Genomic DNA, 24,570 nt, shown 5'->3' with positions numbered 1-24,570 from the left:
ATTAATTGTTTCACAATCAGGGGATGTAAAATTTCAAAATAGATAGTAACTATTTATTTACAAGAAGATTTCTACGCATACTAAGATTTCAATTTTTTTTCTTTTTATTGAAGGCGAACAAGCATCTGATCCTTTTGTAATTTATACTACAACAAAGGGCAGTATGTGGACATATTCCAAGAAGATAGAAGTTTCTTACAGTGCGAGAACAATTGTCAAGCTTTTACTGTTTTTCATAATTAACATAGAAATAATCTGCCTGCAAACAACGACATTTCCAATGGTAAGTGCTACAGATGATGCCAACGTTTTCCTGGATGTAACAACAACGGAAACTATAAACGAATCAAACGCAGAATTAATTACCAATAAAAACATACAAACTACCATAAAAACAAATGAAAATACGGAAAGTAACAACTGCATTGAGGAAAGGAGATGGATGCGTAACTCAAGCGATGTCAGTCCAGGAAAAAAAAACTCGCATCTGGATTCAGAATTAAAAACAATAACTGCAGGTGTAAATATATCAGAAAAGACATGCAATGAAACGCAAAAGCCAACATACGAAAAAGGACTTCCTGATAATAATTCAAAAGGAAGTGAAGAATATATATCTTTTTCTTTGAATACATTAATTGCATTGATAATAGGAATAGCTATCATGACAATTAATGGTGTAGGGGTTCTGGTATTTTGTAGGAATGCTAATCTGAGAGAAGGAACTCACTTTGGACTGGTCCTAAGTTTATCTCTAAACGATTTTATTTATGGGTTTTGTGCATTTCTGCACGGAATTCGTCAAATGTTCTCCCCCTTGTCTAAATCTTTGGAATTATGCATTTTGTTTTCTATTCTTTTTTGCACGTGTTTCATAATGTCTCTTTTCCAAAGCTTATGCATAAGTCTTCATCGATTGCTTGTAATTTTGGAAAATGATTTAGATGCAAAACTGTTTAAAAGCAGACGGAAATATGCCGTGTACATGTTAGGATGGTTAGGAATTGTGGTCACTTTATCTTGTTTAGTGTCCCCAGATGAACACTATGCTAGCACCGTGTGCAGTTTTGTAGACGTATACACATACAATTTTCCTGTATTTGTTTTTACTTTAATCTCTTTCGGTGTGGTGTTTTTCGTTTTCACTGTCATGTCTTATTTTGTAGCTATGCATGCTCTTTTGAAACGTTATTCAAGCATGTCTAGAGAAACCTCAGAACAAGTAAGCACATTAAAAAGAAGAAGACTTTTCCAGTCAATGAAACTGGTGGGTCTTTTATTACTCTCTTTAACGGTCTCTTCTATTCCGTATTTAATACTTTTTTCGCTTGAGGGCATACAACTAAAAATAAAAATAACCACAGAGTCACCATTGCTTATAATTGCATTTTTACTCCTAAGTTGCAGCAGTTTTTTAAATCCTATAATTTATTTTTATCATATACAAGAGTTCAAAACTGCTCTCAAACGGCTTTGCTGCTGACCCTCTGTAAAATATTTTTTTTAAATCTTAAGGAGCCTACTCGTGTGGATCCACGCGGATATCTATAGTGCATGATATCAAGGTGTGACTGGTCGACAAGGGATCTTTACTTGTCCATGGCAGGTGATCTTCAATCTGATATTGTTTACTATCCTTGCTTTTTATTTTGTTTTAATGGACGTGTGGAGTAAATCAATTTTTTTGCTGTTGATAATGTCACTTGATTGTTTATTTTTGCAGAAATTTATAGCTAAATAATTGTCTACACGTTAATTGCCCGTGAATACAAATAAAGAACATGTCAGCTAAGTTAGATTTTTATATAACTATATTTTACCACAGTTAATACTGTTACTCATTTGATTTACAATTTTACACTGTATTTGTTTTTACAAGAATCTTATTCTTGATATTTTTAAGGTGTCTTTCAGAAATTAGAATTAAAGATATGTATTTTGAATATTCATGTAATGCATCCATTAAGAGTTCTAAAGCGTCTTATGAATGAGCTTTGTAAGAATAATTCTAATTTTCCTTCGGTATGATATTTATAGTCGAAGTAAAAAAAATTCTAAGAACGCAATAATAAAAAAAAACACTTATGGACTGTAATACTGCGTTATAACATTTGGATCAAAATCAACACCGTAAATGTAATAATGGAATTTTTAAAATTTGCTTCATTACATGTTTTTGTATTTTTTACTATTGATGCAAATAACACGCCTCTCATGTTGCTGACACATGAGAATTTATCGTTTTCTTGTATGTTTACTTGACTATGACACCTGATCAATTAAAAAAAAATAACCGTGTAATTCTGCTACAAATTTGTTTAATTCTATTTGAGTTTTAAAGCTAATTTGATTTTAATTTCTGTTCCTTATTTCCATTACATATTATAAAACGTTAATTACTTGATTGTCTATTCTCGGGCAAAGAGGAAAATAAAAAAATTGAGTGAGTTAAAAAAAATCCTTTCGAGATTTAAATATTGCATTGAATAAACAAAATTGGATAACGTCTCATTTTTCATAAAAAGGAACCCTGACTTTTTTTTTTTAAATATGAATTTTAGCAAATCGATAACTTAGTGCGGGATTAGCACATACTGTTTCATGGTTGAGTTCGACTTTCCATTCGGTGGAAAGAGATTCGACGCTGTTTATTGAGATAAATGAAATCAAATGCACTCAGCTATGTTAAGGACCGATGTGGAAAATGTTACGTTAGCACCGTTTTAGTATGTATTACTTCTTTTAAAAAAAATATCAAAGGAACTGAATACTTGTAGAAAATGTAACATAACTATCAATAATTGATAGGACTGGTTCGTAGTTATTACCAGTTATATCGCATGTATTTGCTGTTTGTTACGTGACTTGTATAAAAATAGAATTATTAACGTTGAATGCAGGAAATGAGGACAGTGTAAGGGCATACGCTTGTTTTTTAAGAAAAAAATTGATACACATTAAAATAGGATTATATCCTCTACCCAAAAAGTGCTGGGACATAGTCAGTGCTGTTTGCGAAGTACTTAAAATGTTGCCGAAAATGCTTATAATAGCTAAAAATTTCCAGTTCGCTTAAATTCTGTTTTAAATAATATAAATGTTATGCAGACCAGGATCAGCTCCCAGCACTTTTCAAAATAAACACTATATGAGCAATGAATATTCCAAATTTCAGCTCAAACAAAATAGTCTATGCCCTTGCAATTTTGATGTAAATCACGAATACGCTCATCGTTTTAGCTATATTCTCTACATTCCCTATTCCTGTGCAGCTTCAATGCTACTAGATAAATTCATATTCTATACACATCGTATTTAATAAATTATTTTCTTTTGGTTTTAAAGATAAGGTTTAAATATAAGCATGTAATGGTATCATATTTATTTAAGCATTCTTTTCATTATGAAACCAGTGAATCTAGTCCTCTGTATCACCTGTGCTGCGTCATGTCAAGGCTGATGACGTCATATTTGACAAAGGCTTTCTTCTATTACTCGACTGTATCGCTATCAAGTATTGAATTTTACAAGATTTTATGAATAATCGATAAAATAAATAAATTCAAGTTGTTATTTACGCATGATCATGTCGTTAATTAATTTTTGTGGCTTGTTAAATTCCAATGACGTCACAATTAAACTTCCAATACGATGTACAAGGAATGTGAACTCTGACCTTCCTTAACATAGCCGAGCATATATGTCATACAGTGGACCCTCATTTATCCGGACGCTTTGGTTCCCAGTCAATCTGTCCGGATATGTGAAGCATCCGGATATCTGAATCACCAGTTATACAAGACAGAATAACATTTTAAAATTTCGTTCCGATGAAAAATCGTCCGGATACTGAAGCATCCGGATATCTGGCGTCCGGATATCTGAAGGTCCACAATATGGTTGTGTAGATAAATTATTGTAAAAGATAATGGTTATAAAACGTTTGCCAGCATATTTTATCTAAAAGTGTAGATGAATGTGTTTCTGAGGAGGGTGGTTTTGAGTGTAATTCGAGTACTGGGTGTAATTCGAGTTAGATCCTTCTGTTATTATTATGAGTTAAATTTTTTGCCGAAACAAATGTCTGTTGAGTTAGGCTATTATCTATAAAGTTTTGTCTACGAATTTTACCGTTATTTCCCGACCATAACAAAGAGTACATATTGGATGTGACCTGTCGACAAGAGTGGCTCACTCTTTTATTCCTGCGAGAAGTATGTTTTCTCAGTATTCATTTCAAACTGAAGAATTGCGAAAAAAATTTTAAAAAATTGCGCAAATAATAATTGGTTTACAGTATAAAGTAGTGTATCAATTCAGTATAAAAAAATCTTAATTCTTAATTCTTAGTTACTTTACATTGCATTATGTAATGATGATGTAACGTGTAATTATAAGATTTTAACATCATTCTAATTTGCGGTCTTCATAACAGTTTGCGTCGAAATCAAAATGGAATAAAATGAACCAAAATCCAATAACATAATTAAGTATGATAATATTTTGCCCTAGTAAAGTCTATTTAAACACAGAAGTAAATTCTATATATTTTCTTAATTACTTGTTTAACGAAGTTAAATGCAAATAATACAATAATATGACTAAAAACTAAAATTCAAATATTATCTGTGACATTTAGATTTACAATTTTTTAATATTATATGTGTTCTTCAAATTCAATATCAAAATTTTCTCAATTGCTATCACCACCCTTTTAAATAATTACTTTTTAATGGAGGTAAGAAATTTAGGAAGACACTATTTTCCGGGGCGTAACAAATAAAATTTACATGAAAAATAATAGATTTTTTTTCAGTTTTATTAACTATAGATATAATTTTGGATTGTTTCAAAAACGGTGATATATGTATAATGATTAAAAACAAGAAAAACTTGTGAATGCTACAATCAATAATTGTTATATTTTCTTTAGATAAAGTTTTTCCGAAGATCAATTTTCTCCCCATACCATACAGGTATTTTTACGACGGTTTTTGATAAGGTATTAAAATTGTACAAAACAATTAAAAAAAAACAAAACAAAACACAACAACAACAGAAATTTAATCGCCGCATTACAGGTATACAGTATGCATAATTCTTTTGACAAATGCATAAATGTGGAGAGATAAAAAGAGACATTTACTTATTCCGATGTTATTTCTGTTTTTGTGTAAGCCCTAAATAAAAAAAAAAACGTAGTAATAATCGAAAAGAGTGTCTTTTTTCATTTTACATTCATTTCGTTGCAAAATGAAAGAACACAAAATAATTATCTTGAGTTCGAAGTTTATATTTTGCCTTAATATATTTGTCATTTGGCTTTTTTTTTTTTATATTTTATATATATATATTTAAGGTAGTAGGCTACCACTACATATACCAGGATATTTTTAGTTCTTAGTTAGAGAAATATAATGTAAATATCCATATCCTTTGTAGAAATCATTGCAAATTGTAAATTTAATCAATATATTGAATTACATTGAAGTCATGAAAAGTGATAACATTAATATAAAAACATATCAATTTACATTGTAGATTGTCATGTTCCATCACTTTCAAATATCTTGCAGAAAATACAAATCCAGCTAAAGTGGTTCAGGTGTTTTTTTCTCTACTACTGTGAAATCATAATTTTTCGTGGGGGGTTAATTTTCGTTGTTTTCGAGGTATAAAGAGACCCTCGAATTCATGTCCACCACGAAACATAAAATGCTAGATACACAACAACGCAACAATTCTTCATCCACAAATTCAAATCCCCACGAACCAAGAGTTTTTCTTCAAACCACGAAGATTTGACCCCACGAAAATATGGGATTTTACAGTATACTTACATCAGAAGAAAGGACATTTTATTGCTTTTGTTTATATCTGTGTATACGAATAATCATATAAAGCTTGATTTCTTACGTTAAATATTGTATTATTGATATGTATTGACTATGACTTTGAAATATAAGATATCATTGTCATCTATGAGTTTTATATTCAACGAATATTCATTTATAATTAATTTTCTGTGCGGCGTTAAAGTATTGATGAACATCCGTGGAATTTAATACGAAATAAAGGGGATGAGATTCAGTGAATATACAGTAGTTGACCATTATTTAGTTCCCAAAATGGCCGCCATAGTTTCCGTAACTCGGTTTGGCGATGATATTTCGTCCCTTAGTTTCTAAATATGTTAAAAACCAAACCTTTCTGCATCCGGATAAAAACTCAAATATCGATTTTGGGTTTTTAATTCATCTTCTTAGTTCTATTTCCGTTTTTTTGTTGTTGATAATCGTCTGCTAACAAAATGGGTACCTGTGGAAAAGATTTGACACCGGAGGTGGTAAAAATCATTGTAAGTTTATTTGGGAAAGGGTATTCAGGCCATATTCAAGGATCACTGAAAATAATCCAAGGACTGTAAATAAATAAATAAAACGAATGAAAGGGAAATGAAAAAAAATCTTCCAAGATTGGGGAAGGCGAAGAAAAGTTACAACAGAGCCGATCGTCGTCTTTTTCGGATGGTACGGGGCAACCGAAGGCAGAACTTGGAAGACCTCACAAATAAATTTAACAACAATTGTGTTGAAAATATTTTTTACAAGGACTGTTAGAAGAAGATTGATTTTAGAAAAGTTATAGAAGACATGTTGTTTCTAAGACAATCACGATAGGAAGAGAAAACCGATTTCTGCAAATCAGATTTTATAGACAGAAATAATATTGGACGGTTGAAAATGACTTATCTAAAGTAATTTTAGTGATGAAACAAAAGATGTAATTGGAGAGGCAAAAAAGTGTAGAGAAATCCAATGAACGTGTAATGGGAGAATGCACAGGGATGTTTAAAGACAGAGAGAAGCAAGGTACGATTTCTGCTATGTTCTGGGGCTGTATCACCTACATGTATAATGGTGTCGGAATATTCACACTTAATAATTTAATTTTGTTTGTATTCTAGTCTCTCATTAGTTGATTTCCAAAAAAAAGCAAATCATTTCTTAATAACCTGGTTTGGTATGGGGACACACCCCCTTGACAACCAGCATAATCATCTGTATCCATCAATCCCCTCATTTCCAGTCCTTGGGATTCATGGGAAATTCCAGATTTAATTAATGTACTTTTAACTTCAAACAGTCGCTTGATCTCACCTCGTGTAAACAAACATCATGGCTGCTAGATCTGTATATCAGTTATTACCTCCCCTTGTTTTATATCACTTCCGTTACTAGGGATGTATTATTGAGCGGCAAATTTAAATTGATACAAGTAACACACTTTTACACCATAGCTGCCTAATTATTTTAAAATTAAATTATAAGGAATGACTCGAATTCTTAGCCATAATTTGGCCAAGAATTAGAGTCATTCCTTAATTAATGGAAACATGAATTCCAATATCTATATTGAAACTTATAGACAGATATTTATGGCCAGTTTTAACAAAAAAAATCGGAAACCTTTCTTGGATATTTCAAGAAGATAACGTCCCTTGCCACTTATCACGACAATGTAATGCCTGGAAAACAGACAATAACATTCCCATATATCCTGGCCTGCACAAAGCCCATATTTGAACATAGTGAAAATGTATGGAAAGTTTTGAAAATCTGCATTAAAAGCCTCGTAAATGAAATTAACAACAAGTCAGATCTTGAGAGAGTGGTGACTGAAATCTGGGTATTACTTCCTTTACATTATATAAAAAGCCTATATCAAAGTATTCCAAAGAGAATCAGAGCCGGTCATTTTTGGGAACTAAATTTTGGTCAACTGCTGTATTTATTTAGAAAAAATACTAATAATAGAAAAAAATACTAAGATATCACTTTCTGATTTGCATATTACTTGTCATGATTTAGCCTATACGTGTATGATATTACAATGTTGTAATAAAATTATGTATATTGTACTTTATGGAAATCAATATAATGTTATTGTAATTAATCAAGTAATTAAGTCTTGATGAGAACATGTGTAGGAAAATATCAAAAAGAAGATTTCAGATAAATATATAAACATGAAGATAAAAAGAGTCACTAATGTTAATTGGAAGAAATATCAAAGGGATCAGAGAAGAAATTGAATACTTATAAATATACACTGTATATTAGAGGTTGGTGTTATATATGTATGAAAACAAACTTCACTTCTTTTTAAAATGTACTGTTGTCAAAAGTCGAAACAAAAAGAGCCTGACATTCACAAGTCATTTGATGAAAAAGAGAGAAAAGATATAAACATGGTAGCTTGCTATACTTTTTTTAATTTTGTTTTCTTTTTAACTTTTGTCACATAATTGATGAAAAAATTGACATGATTACAAAATAGGTACGAATAGTGCGCACTTACCCAGCTAACACAAGAACATTTTAAAAAGATTTTTAAAACATTTTCAAAATGTTGCGAAAATATTTTTAAAAATGTTTTAATCACGTGATTTTGTATGGTTTTTTAAACGTTTTTAAAACATTTTAGTGAAATATTTCAGCAGAGTGTTGTCAGAACATTTTCTTAAAATATTGCAAAAACATTTTCAATAATGTTTTAATCACGTGAATTTGTATGTTTTTTTAAACGTTTTTAAAACATTTTAGTGAAATATTTCAGCAAATGTTTCTGGAACATTTTCTTAAAATGTTACGAAAACATTTTTGAACAATGTTGTAATCACGTGATTTTGTATGGTTTTTTAAATGTTTTTAAAACATTTTACAAAATATGTCAACAAATGTTATCATAACATTGTTATAAAATGTAACAAAAACATTTTCAAATTTTTTTTTTTCACGTTTAATTTGTTTGGTTTTTAAAACGTTTTCAAAACATTCACGTCGAGGTTACAAAATTTTTTTTTTTTTTTTTTTTTTTTTTTTACCGAAATTTTACTTTTCTCATTAAATAATGATATTTATATTTTTAAAGAAATAAACACAAATTATATTTTAATTTTTGAACTTTTAATACAAACCCATATATTCAATATGTTAATCACATTTAAATTCCATTCTCGGTACAAGTTTTGATTTATTTTCTTTCAAGTCACCGGATTTTTAAAGGGTGAAAACGGCGTCTAATCCATTCACTGAATTTTAAAAGAACAGAATCACAGAAATCCTATGTTCACAGTATAGGTCGAACAGAACGGCGGATCTATAAGACTTCGTTAGAATCACATACACTGAAAAGGCTGATAAGGAATCCGCCCCTCGGAAAGAATAGCACAACCTGTTAAGATAAGGAAAATTGTGTTTGTATCAGCGTTCTACATGTAATCGATGATCAATGAAAATATGCAAAAAATATTTTAAATAATTATATCAAATTTAAGTTCTTTCCTCATTTGCATTGAAAAAAGCAGAAAAATAACTACTATGACAATATTATTGAAGAGTAATAGTATTTACGTACACCTTTGCCTTCACCAAAGGAGGGTCTTTTGAATGGGGGAATTTGAAAATACGGATGATGCAATCAACACCATGCTGTAAAGAAATTTCATTTTTAAATCAACATATTTTTAATGATTTTAAAACAATCCACAAAGACAACGAATACTTGAATCAAGGATATAATTGTGTTGACTTAAGAATGAAATATTCAAATCAAATACATATGTATAACCTTAACGCTTTGTCATTTCTTAATGCTACATACATTAGTACAAAGTTATTGATCATGCACTGGTAGTATAAAAGTCATTTTTAAATGATCTTTTAAAGTCTATGATAAAGGAATAATTCTTACCATTCAAAGTTGATAAATCCCGAGGTTATTATTGTGGTTTTATGGTGCAAAGTCTTCTCATTCAAATCGGCACGGAGTAAGCGCGCACATCTTGTTTACCATAATTCAAAATTTGGCCTAGATAAGCTGCAAACCACTATATACTCTGAAACACAGGCACCAAACTCGCTTGAATTTTTGACCCCCTAGTATATTATAAATATACTAAGGGGGTCAAAAATTCAAGCGAGTTTGGTGCCTGTGCTCTGTAACGCGCTGCCCAGCAGGAAAATTGCATAATAGGTTATCATGACACTGAAACTGACCAGTGTGCCAATCCCTATCTAATGCCTCAGCGTAAAATCCTGGGAGTGGATGACAGATTGATGAAGAACATTTAAAAAAAAAAACATTAAGAGTTTTATCAAATACTTATGATTTTTTACATTTATTTATATTTTAAATTTTGTGTTTGCCTATCCTTTCATTTATTGATTTTTTGATTTGTTTTTATTAAAGGACTTTATATATGTCTGTTTAATCAATAAGCCAAAACTAGAAATCATTATAAAATACCGGAAAAAATCTTTCAATTAAAAAAATACTGCAATTTCTCGTTTCAACACTATAAGAACATTTTGAAAATAACATCAAAAAATGTTGCAGCAATGAAAATTGAAGTCTTTAAAAAAGGAAAACACATTAAATTGAATGTTCTAAAATTATTCTCACAACATACTCTTGAATTTAATAAATGAATTAAATTGTGCCGCAGTTACATAAATGTTTCAGAAACATTTTGGAAATGTTTCCAAAAAATGTTACATGCTATAAATGTTTCAATTGTAGTGAAAAATAATTATTTTAGTTAATGTTTTAAATAAACAATTTCACTGCCTAGGCCATGTTTTAAATAAACATTTTCACTGCCTAGGCCGAAAAATATCCGGAATTTTATGTTTATAACTAACAGCGATATAAAGAATGTTTTAAAAATATTTTAAAAATGTTCCTTACAATTTTTTCAGAAACGTATAGGTTTCCGTTTTACAGAAAAAGAATGTTTCATATCATGTTTTAAGAACGTTTTTAAAACGTTTTATAAGATCTTTAATATTTGGAAACTATACATGCCCTTAGAATAATTTTAAGAAAAATGTTCCTTAAATCAATTAAGAATGTTTCAAAAACATTTTGATAACGTTCCTTCCAAATGTTTCAGAAACGTATACATGCAATGTTTCAGATTTATGGAAAAGGAATGTTTCATTTCATGTTTTTAGAACGTTTTTAAAACGTAATATAAAAATCTTTGATACTTGAAAGCTAAACATACCTTTTGAAACATTTTAAAAATGTTTCAAAAATATTTTAGAAAAATGTTCCAAAAGGATTTAATCATAAGCTTCTTGAAAACATTTTAAAAATGTTTTTAAAATGTTATAAAGAGAAGAGGAAATGTTTTTAAAATGTTTTAAAATTGTTTAGTCTGAAATGTTTCGAAAAAACCTTTTTACAACACCAATAAAATGTTTTGAAAATGTTTTGTGCTACCTGGGTTATTTCTTCTTCAGTCTTCTAATTCAATTTATAGTATTGGAGATAAACAGGTACTACAGACATTTAAATAACAAGTTATGATCAGCAAATTGCACATTCATTCAAATGATTCAAAGTGTATATGCAATTATAATTATTGAAATGATATATATACATACATTTATCCTAAGCAGTATGACCCTATAACAGAATTTAAAAAATATTTGTTTTTGTCATTGAAGTGAGAGTACTTTGGCTTCTTCAGACAACCATTCCCCAACATACAGATTGTCTTCCTTGTATATACAGAAGGCATGTGGCTGGTGCATGTCTTTATACTGAATGAAGTGAAGCAGCTCTCTGTTCTGATCAATCATGTGAATTCTATTCTTCTATTCTTCTTGAAGATATGCATCGTTTAGAAAACATGACATTATCACTACTACAGAGCAGTGTTTATTCTCTTTAGCAGATCAAGTCTAAAGACTATTTCTACCAACATGTATATAGGTATTTAATGTTACCCCAAGTTTTTTTTTTTTTTTTTTGGATTCTGTGGCCTACGCTGGAACGGCTCAATATGGTAAGCACCAAATTTAATACTGTAGTCATACTGATTATGAATACAACTGAATTTAGCTTAAAAAATGAATACATTTTAAACAGACAATTTTGCATAAATTACTACTATTTAAAGCAAATAAACGCTGCCATAACTTTGCCTCAACAAAATTGAAGTTGGCAAAGCCTGTTCACTTCTCTTACATGTCTAAAGAGAATATACCAATATGACCGTGGTATTTCGCGTTGCTTTTGTCTTCTTACTTGCTAATTGACATAACACATCATTACTTTACCTGGCACTATGATCGACCAAATCCTCTCAGAAAATACTTGCTTTGGATGTTTATCTGTTTACTTTCTTTGAGATCCTATCGTTTACATGGTAAAAGTATGGCGACCGAGAGGTGTCATAATTCGATGAAGAAAAGATACGACTAGTCTTCAAGTTCAATAGTCATCGACAGAAAATACATAGGGAGCAGGAAAAAACACGGAATACATTAGATGTTGGATGAGGTGCTATGGAGGTCGTATAATCCACTGTCGATCTTTTTCCACCACTTGTATTCTTTATGTCATAATCAGACTATCAGTTAAAAAATGGCTAAACAACATTACGGATTTTAATCCCAGATTCTCTATTCTTTAATGTCTATCAAGAGCATAATATTATGATATTAAATTAAATCATTTTATAGGATAAAAGGATTGTCCAATAAAAAAAAATGTGTAATTTTGCAGTAATTATTTAACAAAGATTCCATAAAATTCTATGGGGAAAAGGATTTTTATTTCAATTAGTTCTGATAATTAAAATAACATTAATTACCGTGGTGAAAAGATGCATTGAAGCATTACAAATTGATGCCAATTGAAAACATTTTTTCTCGGATATTTTTTTAATTAATTTTCAAATCATTTAAATAGGGGGAGGTTACATTTGCCAATATCGAAGGCCATAAATAAGGACACATCCCAACCTTACAAACTAATAGTAATAAATGGGAATTTTATTTAGATAAACCAAGTATTCAACATTTACAAATCTTGAATGTATCAATCAATCAAATGGGTCTTGCCTTTTCTGGAGCGACAAAAATCACACGAGGTAGATATCTATAATGTTAGCAGAATGATCGTGTCAATTTAATGAGAATGTTGTTTCTTCTCTGATAAAGATGAGGAAAATGGTGTTTTAAATATGCTCTCCGATCCTTTATCATGAAATTTCTCGCTCTATTTTATTTGTTTATATACTTCTGTTGTCAATATACAAACTTAGGCATTTTATTACAGATGCATTTCTTTTGTAAAAAAAAAATGAATAAAAAAACTAAAGGAAATAAATAAAAGAAAGATTTTTTTGTCCTAGATAAAGGTGTTTGTTAAATTATTTGGAAATAATTTCTTTTACAATCAGTATATAATAAGTCAGTATATTTTTCCCCTTTTTCATCATTTGTTTATGTTTTGTTCAATAAATCAGAATAAATTGATAAAACTGAAAAATGCTCGATATCTTTAGACTTGTCTAACTAATAAGAATATGAATTTTGCACATTGAAGTCTATGAAGGTAACTGATGATCCACACATTGTAGATGATGAAGAGACAGAATTTGAATTCATCGTTTCTGATGTCCAGGAACCTTTATTACATTTGATGTATTGTGCAACATTTTTCAAATAAAATTTTGTTAAATTTTCACATTATATTTGAAAGAGATAAGAAAAAAGGAACATTCCTAGATGAAAAGAAAAATTCTGTTGCATGAACATAGCAAAGTTAATTCAAAATTTTATCTTGGCGAATCCCACTTAACATTTAAAGTAAATGCAATTTATACAGTCAAGTTAATTCCTTGTTGACTTTCATTTAATTACAGATATAACGGAAAGAAATTTGATACTCCAAATCCTTTTCCTTTTTATACAGAATTGCAATTGGTTTGATCATCTTATTGTTTGAAAATGATTTAAATAATAATAGTTGTCATTTTCAATTTGATATTAGAATCTGATAGAGAGAATAGAAACACACTACAGGAAACTTTCATACCAATAGTAATGAGTAATTGTATAATGTAATTATTATTTTTTTCTTTTTGTATTTTCTTAGTGAACAAACGGAAGGTATATTCACTGACAATTCCCTGGTTTACTTTGGTTTCAATTCTATAACAAATTCACATATACCATAATATACAAAATTCACAAGATATCTGTTGAATGTGTCAATTATAATTAATTTTTGGAATGGATTAAACTTTCTTTAAATATCAATCACGAAAGCATGAAAGCAGACTAACAAAGAAATTTATTTTATATTTTCTCATTTATCCTGCGAATATAGCTCATTTGATATCGTATCCATATTTCACAGTTGTTACGTCACAATGGTTTTTGCGTAAGCAAAATAAAGTGGAGTCCTCTGTGTACAAAACTGTATATTTACATTTGCCAATGTCTTTCCTTATATGACAATACTAAAAAAATGAAATTCAATTTTCGATGACATGCAGTCGGTCACATGATCAGACTTTCTTGCGCATGGAAAGCAAACTGCACGTGCAATTTGGAAAGTTCCGACTGTGACGTCACATAACGTCGTGGTAACGTTACGTTGCATTTCAAAATCTAAGTCTTAATAATGCCTATATTTGTTTGTAAAATGAATGAAAACGTAAAATATAAATATAAGAAATAAAATATCATTTTTTAGAGTTTCATTGGGGTATGACATGAAGTCGGTACGGAGATACGTGATCAAATCTACTATAACGCCCTTCGGGCGTTATAGAATTTGATCACGTGACCGACTTCATGTCATACCCCAATGCAACTCTAAAAATGATATCTTATTTCTTAAGTAAAACATTGATTATGAAGTATCTTAAACATGGGATAAAAAGAATCCCCCATGATTTGTTGTAATATATGATTTTTAACCAACTCATTGTGTCGCCAAGGTTCGAGGATAAAAACCCCGACTCGTTGGATAAAAAATATATCCATCTACAAATCATGGGAGATCCCATATTTATACGATCTTGTCACAAAAAATCAGAATCATTAAGGTTATGAGAAAAGAAATATCCGCTTCTTCATTATATTAAAAAAGTAACAAACATGTTTGACAATAATTTTCCTGTAACTGGTATTAAAAAGGAATACATTTGACAGCTCAATTCACTTGTCAAAAAGAATAAAGATTATTACTTCAATTTTGTGCGTCATATATGTCTGTTTTGCATTGTCAAATATTGTAGTTACATCCACTTTGATTTGTCAGCTGGACAAGAAGATAAGTGAACAGGAATCTCTTCTATGTAAGTGTTTCAAATATTTATGATTTTCAGACAGAAGAGGAGACCGGGACGTGTCGTTTTTTTTTTGTTTACTTGGTAAGTATCATGAGTTTTATTGTGATTTTTAGTTAAAGTCTTGTCTCTGAAGCTGAATTGAAAAGGAAGAATACATATTGATTTTCTTATAATTTTATGAAATATTTCTAGATATCATGTAATTTATTTTAACCTTTTATTTGTCAAATTCAAATCAATCTTATTAAAATTAGATGTTAGGAATCTGCTACAGCTTCTAAAGCATCTAACAACATCCCATTCGGAGTTAGGTCATAACGCTCCTTAAGCTTCGATTATGAATAAACACAAACATTTTGGCCAATCAGATTCAATCTTCGGTTTACAATTCTAAAATTAATTCCACGGCTTCATATCATTATTATTAGTGATACTGTCTAACGTTGAGTTAAAGTAATTTTGGTATAACTTTAAGCCATGTAGTCCGCCAGTCTGGCATCCTTACATGAATAACGGAAACGAAAGTGTCCTAAATCTGAAGCCCTTCACCAGAAAGGTGAAATTTTATTTTATGTTAAAGTAGTTTTGCAAGGGATGAAAAATTGCAAATATAGACAATTATTCTCGCACATATGAAAATTAATTTAATTTAATCAGATGCAGCTTGACCTAACACACTGTTTCCCCATAGAATCGAACTTGTAACCCCTCTTAAAACGTCAAGATGGTTGGTTGGTTGGTAGGAAGAACCGTGTTTGTTAAGTTTTAAAAAGAAGAACAAGTTTCCTTCAAATAGGATTTTAGGATTTGGAAAAAATATTTCAATTAATTGGACAATTAACAGGTTCTTCATATAGATTTGTTTTAATAGGATTAATCTTCCTGGAAAACATTATGGAACCAAGCACGTTAATGTCCAATAAATGCTGTTTACTGTAATTTTGCATATATTTCGCCCATGTATGACAAAGTTTTAACTTTAAACAATGAAAGATAAAACACATGGTTACTGTCATCAAAATTAATATAAGCGATATTTTGGGCGAGTGTAAGACAGATTTAGGCACAACTCTGCAGTTAAAAGTGTGACGCCATGGCGTTAACATTGCAATATACATGACGTCACAATGCCTTTAGAACGTCGGAATACATGCACGAGGCTTTATTAGGGCAGTGACCGGATAAAGCTTTAGTTTATTAAGTTACCTTTATAATGTCAATGAAAGGGGTAGTTGCAGGATAATAATAAATTCAAGTACCTAAAAATTTTCAAAATGAATATCTACCATACCTGCCTATTATGTACCCCTCAACACTGCATCTTAATTTCAGAATATTTTGTGTAGTAACTGACCCACCATTCGGCATAAAATAGAATGATGCTGTAATTATACATTGAATAATATGATTTAAAAAAAAGATTAATTACCCGCAAGCTACTTGATGTACACACATGAATTTATCGGTGGTATATTTTAGTCAAAACTGCAGATACAGCATAACAAAATAAAAACTTTTTATTTTTGTTAATGTTTACACATTTTTATTCATTTTTAGAGTTAAATACACATCTCTTTACACCAATATTACGAAATCCGGTTTTCTAAAATTAACATCATCCCGCCTACTATGACGTCATAATATTTTACTGATTTAGTCAAGGTAGAATATTCTGTCCGCTTTCTTATTACTCCTGAGAAGAACATTTGTAAGCATTTGAGATTCTTTTCTTTTCGTTATATTTAAAGGGACAAGCTACATCATCCTTTGAAATATTGAACTACAACGAAGGGCAATATGTGGACATTCCCCTACGCAATAGAATGTTCATACAGTGCAAGAACAATTTTGAAGCTTTTATTATTTTTTCTAATATTCGGAAAAGTAACCAGCATTCAAACAACAACATTTCAAACAGTCAGTGCTAAAGATGATTTAAATGCATTGCTGAGTGCAACAACTGTTGAAGCTGGAAGCGAATCAAATCTGGAATCAGGTGCCAATGCAAACATACAAATGACTTCTAAACCAGATAATTCTACGGAATATAACTGTATGGAGGAAACTAGAGGGATGAGTAACACAAGCGATATCTGTCCAGGAAGAGAAAACTCTCTACTGGATGCAGAATTAAACAAAGTTACTGCAGGCGTTAAAAGTTCCGAAAAGGCAAGGAATGATACACAAACGCAGACATATGAAAATTCAATAGAAGTTGATGCAAACATTTCTTTTTCGTGGAATTTATTATTTGCATTGTTAATAGGAATAGCTATTATGACTACTAATGGTGCAGGGGTTCTGGTATTTTGTAAAAATGGTAGTCTGAGAAAAGGTACTTACTTTGGACTGGTTTTAGGCTTATCTGTGAACGATTTTATGTTTGGGTTTAGTGCATTTTTTCAGGGAATTCGTCGAATGTTCTCCCCCTTGTCAGGATCTTTGGAATTATGCATTTTGCTTAATGTTCTTTCTTTCTCGTGTTTTATAATGTCTCTTTTTCAAAGTTTATGTATAAGCCTCCATCGATTACTTGTTATTTCGGAAAATGATTTGGATTCAAAACTGTTTAAAAACAGACGGAAATATATCGTATATATATTGGGATGGTTAGGAATTGTGGTAACTCTGTCTTCTTTCATTTCTCCCTCTGAACACCATGGTGGCACTGTGTGCAGTCTTGTAGAAATATACACAAACAACTTTAATGTATTTGTTTGGACTGTGATTTTTTTCGATGTGGTGTTACTGTTTTTCACTCTCATTTTTTACGGTGTAGCTATGTATGTTCTACTGAAACGTTATTCAAGCATGTCGACAGAAACATCAGAACAAGTAAGCACATTAAAAAGAAAACGTCTTTTCAAGTCAATGAAACTGGTTGGTTGTTTATTGCTCTTATTATTCGTATCTTCTACTCCATATATAGTCATTTTTCCGTTAGAGAGCATGAATGTAAAAAGTCACGTACACACTTCAAATTCACCATTATTTTTTTTATCATTCTTACTTCTAAGTTTAAACAGTTTTTTTAATCCTATTATTTATTTTTATCAGATACAGGAGTTCAAAACTGCCCTCAAACGCCTTTGCTGTTGACACTCTGTAAACGATTTTATTTTTAAATCTTACGTTCAGGGATTTAGTTGTGTTAATTAACGCATAAATGATATAAGATGTGATTGGTCGAAAAGTAATAATTACCATATTGACAATAACCTCTGATCTTCCCTCTGATTTTTGTTTCTCTTGCTCGCTTTTCATTTTGTTTTGACTTTTGGAGTAAATCATATGCTATAGTAATGAATAACATCACCTTATTGTCTATTTCTGCAGAGATTTATAGGTAAAAGTTTGTAATTTAATTACCCCTGAATACAAATAAATAACGTAACTCATCAAAATTACCTATTCATTGATTGATTGTATATTGTTTAACGTCCCTCTCGAGAATGTTTCACTCATATGGAGACGTCACCGTATGCCGGTGAAGGGCTTCAAATTTTGACCTTTACTCGGCACTCAGGGCCATTGAGCAGTGAGGGATCTTTATCGTGCCAACGCCTGCCGCTGACACGGGGCCTCGGTTTTTAAGGTCTCATCCGAAGGACCCGCAACTTTCACTTCAAAGTGCCGAGCGCATGGCGAAGGAACAGTTGCTACCAATTTTAACGACTAGGTCAGTCGCGGCCGAGATACGAACTCACGACCTCCCGATCACAGAGCGAGCGCTCTACCGACTGAGCTACCGTGAACGGTAAATTACCTATTCATATAACTATATAATACCACAAAAAAATAATTATAATACCTTGGTTTACAATATTTTTTTCAAGGGCTAGTTTTTATGCCCCCACAATTGAAGTTTCAGGGGTATATAGTTTTTGTCGTGTCCATCCGTCTGTCTGTCTGTCTGTCTTGCTTTTTGACTGTTTGTCTGCAAAAACTTGAACCTTGCTCTGACTTTAATTGATCGGAGCTATGACTTTCACATTTTACATGTGTAATCCTCGTGACAAAATCTTTTTTGGACACCACAAAGTTAATCCTGTTGACCTTGGAAATTGACCCACTTTTAAGGGGGAACTTATGACCGAAAAGTCTTTGTGTGAAATTTTCAAAACTTTGACATTTCTTTTCTGGTCACTTGCTTTATATTGTAAGGCATTAAAAATTATACCTTTATATGCTAATTTTTACACAGAAGCACGTGCAAAAAGAGTGTGAAATGCTAAAAATAGATTATTTACAGACATTATTTGTCTACGGAAAAAAAGAACCAAAAATGGCAAAACACATTCGAAATTAACATGTTTTTAAAATATTAGACTTGTATCTTCAAAATGAAGGCAAACTGATTGCAATTCATATTTTTCTGTCGTATATTTAACAATTCCGTCACGCATGATAGGCAATATCTTAAAAGTCTTTGTGTGAAAATATTGTAATTAATAAGTTTTGAAGAAATGAATTATCTTTTTATTTCAGTAAAGGAAAAAAGTATACCTTTGTGATATACATGTAATAAACGAGAAATACGAGGTTTTCTTTAATTTTCATACTCTTTTGTCATAAATATTGACCTTTCTGCACTAAGACAAAGGAAAGTAAGCACTGACGAACATCTGAATATTAAATTATTTTTCGGAAAACAAGTATTCTACTTTGATTAGTAATAACTTACACTGATGTATTTTTTTTTTCTTGATTCCGATCGTTCTGTATATGACCCACCCACCCCCCTTTTCCCTGTCCAACAACCAATACTTAGATTGCAATTAAATCTACGGATCAATATTAAAGCAATATAGGCGTGAGTACATTGTTTTAAAATCTTGTTTTAATTCTTATCAAAAAAAAATTAATGTAATGCTGAAATTACTAGTTAACATATTTTTTCCTGATTTAAGCCGCCTTCTTTGCCTAATTTTATCTTTTCTTTTTGCACTTATATCATAATATTATTGACGTGTCTTTTCACAACTGAAATTACTATGAACTTTCAACCAATGGAAGAGAATTCTAGTATTACCAAACTCTATGAATTAATGAAAAACTATGACAATTGTTAATAATAGATAAATTTTCTTTTTAAAACTTGTGTATATGTTATTGACTATTTATAATGTTAGGTCTAAATCACAGAACTTAGCAAAAGTCAGCAGGTATAAAAGAAATGTCGCTATTGTGACGTCAAATAATGCTGTTATGACGTATAACGACATAGCCCCCCCCCCCACCCCCCTTAAATAGAAAATCAAATTTATTACTTTGGCAATAACTTTTGGACGGTAGAACTAGGACTTTCATACTTCATATTTGTATTTTTGTGCGAAGACTTTTCATTGGATACCAATAATTTTGATCTTTAGATCTTGACCTTGGAGATTTATGTACTTATGGAAATTTTTTGACCACATTTTATCAGCGGTAATGGCTGGGGCTTTCGTATTTCACATGTGTATTCCTTGTGAAAAGACATTTCATAGGATATCAAAAAACTTTGACCCTTTGACCCTGACCTTGGAGTTTGACCTACTTTAAAAACATACCATGACCACACCTTTTGAAGGGATACCAATAGGGCTTTTTTACTTCACATATTTAATTTTTGTGACAAGACATTTCATTGGATATCAAGAACTTTGACTCTTCGACCTTTATCCTGGAAACTTGACCTTCGCCATTACCTTTGAAGGGTTAGAACTAGGGCTTCCATACTTCACATTTCTAATCATTGTGACAAGTTCTTTCTTTAGAAACCAACAACGTTGACCATTTTTCCCTGGAGTTTGACCTTCTTTTCAATTATAACTTTGGAACAGATGGTGCTAGGGCTTTCATATTTCACAAATGTATTACTCTGGATTCCAATGTATTTTATCTGCATTTAAAAACAGTTTAATCTTTGATATATTGTCATACGGGAGTATCAGTGTTTCTAAAACACATCTTGTTTTGTTTTTTTAAGGTGTCTTTTAGAAAGCAAGATTTAAAAAATATATTTGAATATGCAAATAACGCAACCATTTAAACAAAAAAAAACATTCTTACTTAATAGCTAGGTTAAGATAAATCTAATTTTCGTTCGTGATTACAATTTGAGTCGAGATCAAGAGGATTCTAAAAACGCAAACCGAAAGAAAACAATAATGGACGATTTCATTTTGCGTTATTACAATCTGCGTAGATATCATAACAGTATATGTTATTTTCATAATTTGCTTCATAACATGACTTGTGACTATTGATGCAAATAATCATTTGACTAAATATAAGGAATACTGAACATTATTTTTGATCATTTTTTGCTCTTTGTATCACAATTTTTTTAATCATATTGATGTAAATAAAGACGTAAAGCAATTTTAATTGACTGAGAGAAAATAAATACAAATTGCAGAAAAATAAAATGTTGATATCCATATTCCTTGCAGAAATGGTACATAGTGTAAACTTAATTAACATTTTGCATTACATGTTAGAAATAAGTTCTAAGGGTTATTACAAAAAACCTTCCAAATTTTACATTGTAATTTGTCGTGTATCATCTGTTTCAATTAATTGATGTAGAAAATAAAATCGCAATAAAGTGGTTCATATTTTTTTCTACTTTATTTGCTAAGGATAATCCTGTACGACACACAAGGAGAAATAAATTTATTATCGCTTATATTTATATCTGTATATATGATCACATAAAGTTTCTCACTATGAATATTGTATTATTGATATATATATTGATATCTATGATTTGAAATGTATGTCATTATTCGTAATTATGAATTTTTCAATCATCGAATATCACTTGACTTTTTGAGCAGCGTTAAAGTCAATTTATTTATTTAGAAAAAAAATATTAAGATATCATTTTCTGGTTTGCATAATGCTTGTTTTAATTAAACACTATGTGTATGATGTTGCAATGTATTACTGGTATTTAATTCATATATATTGTACTTTAAGGAAATCGAACTTTCGTCAAAAAATGTTTTTGTGATCAAGTTATTAGGTCCTGAGGAGATCAGGAAATACTAAGAAAATACTAAGATATCACTTTCTGGTTTGCATAAAACTTGTCAGAATCATCTCTATGTGTATTATATTGCAATGTTGTAATAAACTCTTGTATTCTATGGAACTTACGTCAGTAAAATGTTATTGTAATCAATTTCTAAGGTCATGATGAGAACATGCGTAGGGAAATATCAAAAAGAAGATTTCAGATAAATATATAAACATGAAGATGCAACAGTCATCAATGTTCATTGGAAGAAAACACAAGGAGTAGGGAAATCATGGAATACTTATATTAGAGGTTTGATCAGGTGCTATGAAGGGCCAAAAATCCCCTGATCATCAGGTGTAGTCTCCTTTATTTCATCAAAAGGTAGCAGAAATATAATTTTTAAAAAATGGCTAAACACTTCAGATGATAAACGTCAGACATCATTTAAAATGCTGTAACAATAGATTGAATTTGCCAAGAAAGCCATAAACCAACGAATAAGTGAATTTTTGACCTGCAAATTGATTGTTCATATTTTGTTAAGAAAGTTCTATTGAACCACAAGACTTGCCTTCAGGTATCCAGAAATCAAAGAATGATCAGAATTAATGTTCAGGTATGAGTAATAAATATTAATGGATATATATGAACATCTCTCTTCTAATAAAAATGTACTTTTGTCAAAGGTCTTAAGAAAGAAACATAATATTCACAAGTCATTTGAGAACACGGAGAGAAATGAAATAAGCAAAGAAGCTACGTTTTCGATTTTTAAGTCTACATGATTGCAAAATAGGTACGAATAGTGCACAATAATTTCCATTCCAATATTTTTATTTAATGTATAGTAATGGAGATGAATAGATACAAAAGATGTTTAGTTTACAAGTTATAATCAGTAAAATGCACATTCGTTTAAATGATTCACAATGTATATCCAATCATAATTATACAAATGATACATGTATATACATTTATCCTAACCAATGTCACCTTATAATAAGATTTTTAAATATTTCTTTTGCTACTGAAGTGAGAGGACTTTGATTTCCTCAGACAACCATTCCCCCACATACATATTGTCATCCTCGTCTATACAGAGAGCACGAGGCTTGTGCATGTCTTTATACTGAATGTAGTGAAGAAGCTCGCCATTCTGATTAATCACGTGAATTCTATTCTTCACCATGTCAGCTACAATTATGTTATTCTTGGAATCACAACAGATGCCGTATGGATCAAACTGGGGATCACTTTGTGCTCCTGTGTACCGGAATCTCAGAAAGCCACCGGCGTCCGTGACGATCACGGCGTTCACGTCAGAAACACAGATGTCTCCATTTCCGTTTTCTGCTATGTAGGTGGGACAAATAAAAATGGGTCGATTTTTGTCTGTGCTTATTTCGAACTGTTTTCTACCATTTTGTGATAACTTGAGAACTTTACCCAGAGAACGGTTATGTACCTGCTGGTTCCAGAGACAGACCAAAACGGCTCCTGATTTACAAGCTGCCATTCCTTTTGGTGTGTATCCAGTGGATAGTTCATCTAGCGTATGCCATTGAGAATAATTAGTCCCCAATGATCTTTTAGTTGCATTCCAAAATACGACATTGCCATAAACGTGAAAACACAAACAGGACCCATAAGTAGAGAAAAAATAAATAGGACCTTTTCTTAACTCAAAAGAAGAATCAGAGCTTTTCATGTTTAAAACAGAAACGCACACCTGTCCTTTATATGCACATTTTAGATCGATTATATACCTCTGTCCGTAATTTATTGTTCTTACTATTTCAACTCGATTCACGGTGGCAGACAAAACTTGAGCTTGCATCACTGGACTTGTTTACGTATAATCAAATCAGCCTTCAAAATAAAAAGAAAATTGCATCAAAATAAAAACAAATGATCTCTGATTTGAATGAATTCAATGAATTCAATATATAAGGCTAATTTACCCAATAGAAATCAGGGTACATGTAAATATATCATAGAAAATAATTAGAGCTTTTATTTTGGAAAGATACCAAGTATATACAGGAATGGTATTATCATTCATGAAGACTATCTAATATTTAGAATGAACAGTTTTGTTATGCTAGTATTCGTAATCACAATTGGGTTAGTATTGCTGTATGGTAAAGACAACATGATTAATTGATATATATATAAAAAAAAAAAAAAAAAAAAAAAAAAAGGCAGTCTGGCATTTAAGAAAAATTTTAAGATTTCGTACTTTTAATCACCGTCTAATAGTTGAGCCGTGGAGATAAGCATGTATACCATAAAATAAAAGAATATGTACTAAACTTTGTAAAACTTAACATGTTGCCGCTGAATACCATTTTATACTTGATTGCACTGTATTGTCAAACATAAGAAAAACGTTAATTAGTGA

The 24,570-nt window shown here is 30.7% G+C and overlaps 1 protein-coding gene across 1 annotated transcript; it reads right to left on the bottom strand.

The window, feature by feature from the left end:
- Positions 1 to 22,992: 22,992 nt before the first annotated feature.
- LOC134250341 (uncharacterized) lies at positions 22,993 to 24,071 on the bottom strand. Its single transcript, XM_062732705.1, has one exon. The coding sequence runs from the start codon at positions 24,004 to 24,006 to the stop codon at positions 23,194 to 23,196; it is 813 nt and encodes a 270-aa protein (XP_062588689.1). The 5' UTR covers positions 24,007 to 24,071; the 3' UTR covers positions 22,993 to 23,193.
- Positions 24,072 to 24,570: the final 499 nt, after the last annotated feature.

This window comes from Saccostrea cucullata, unplaced genomic scaffold (assembly GCF_032062105.1).
Source record: "Saccostrea cucullata isolate Sc308-1 unplaced genomic scaffold, CSIRO_AGI_Scuc_v1 ctg6452, whole genome shotgun sequence".
NCBI lineage: Eukaryota > Metazoa > Mollusca > Bivalvia > Ostreida > Ostreidae > Saccostrea > Saccostrea cuccullata.
Note: the sequence above shows the minus strand (reverse complement) of the source record. Positions and strands in the feature narration are given on the sequence as shown.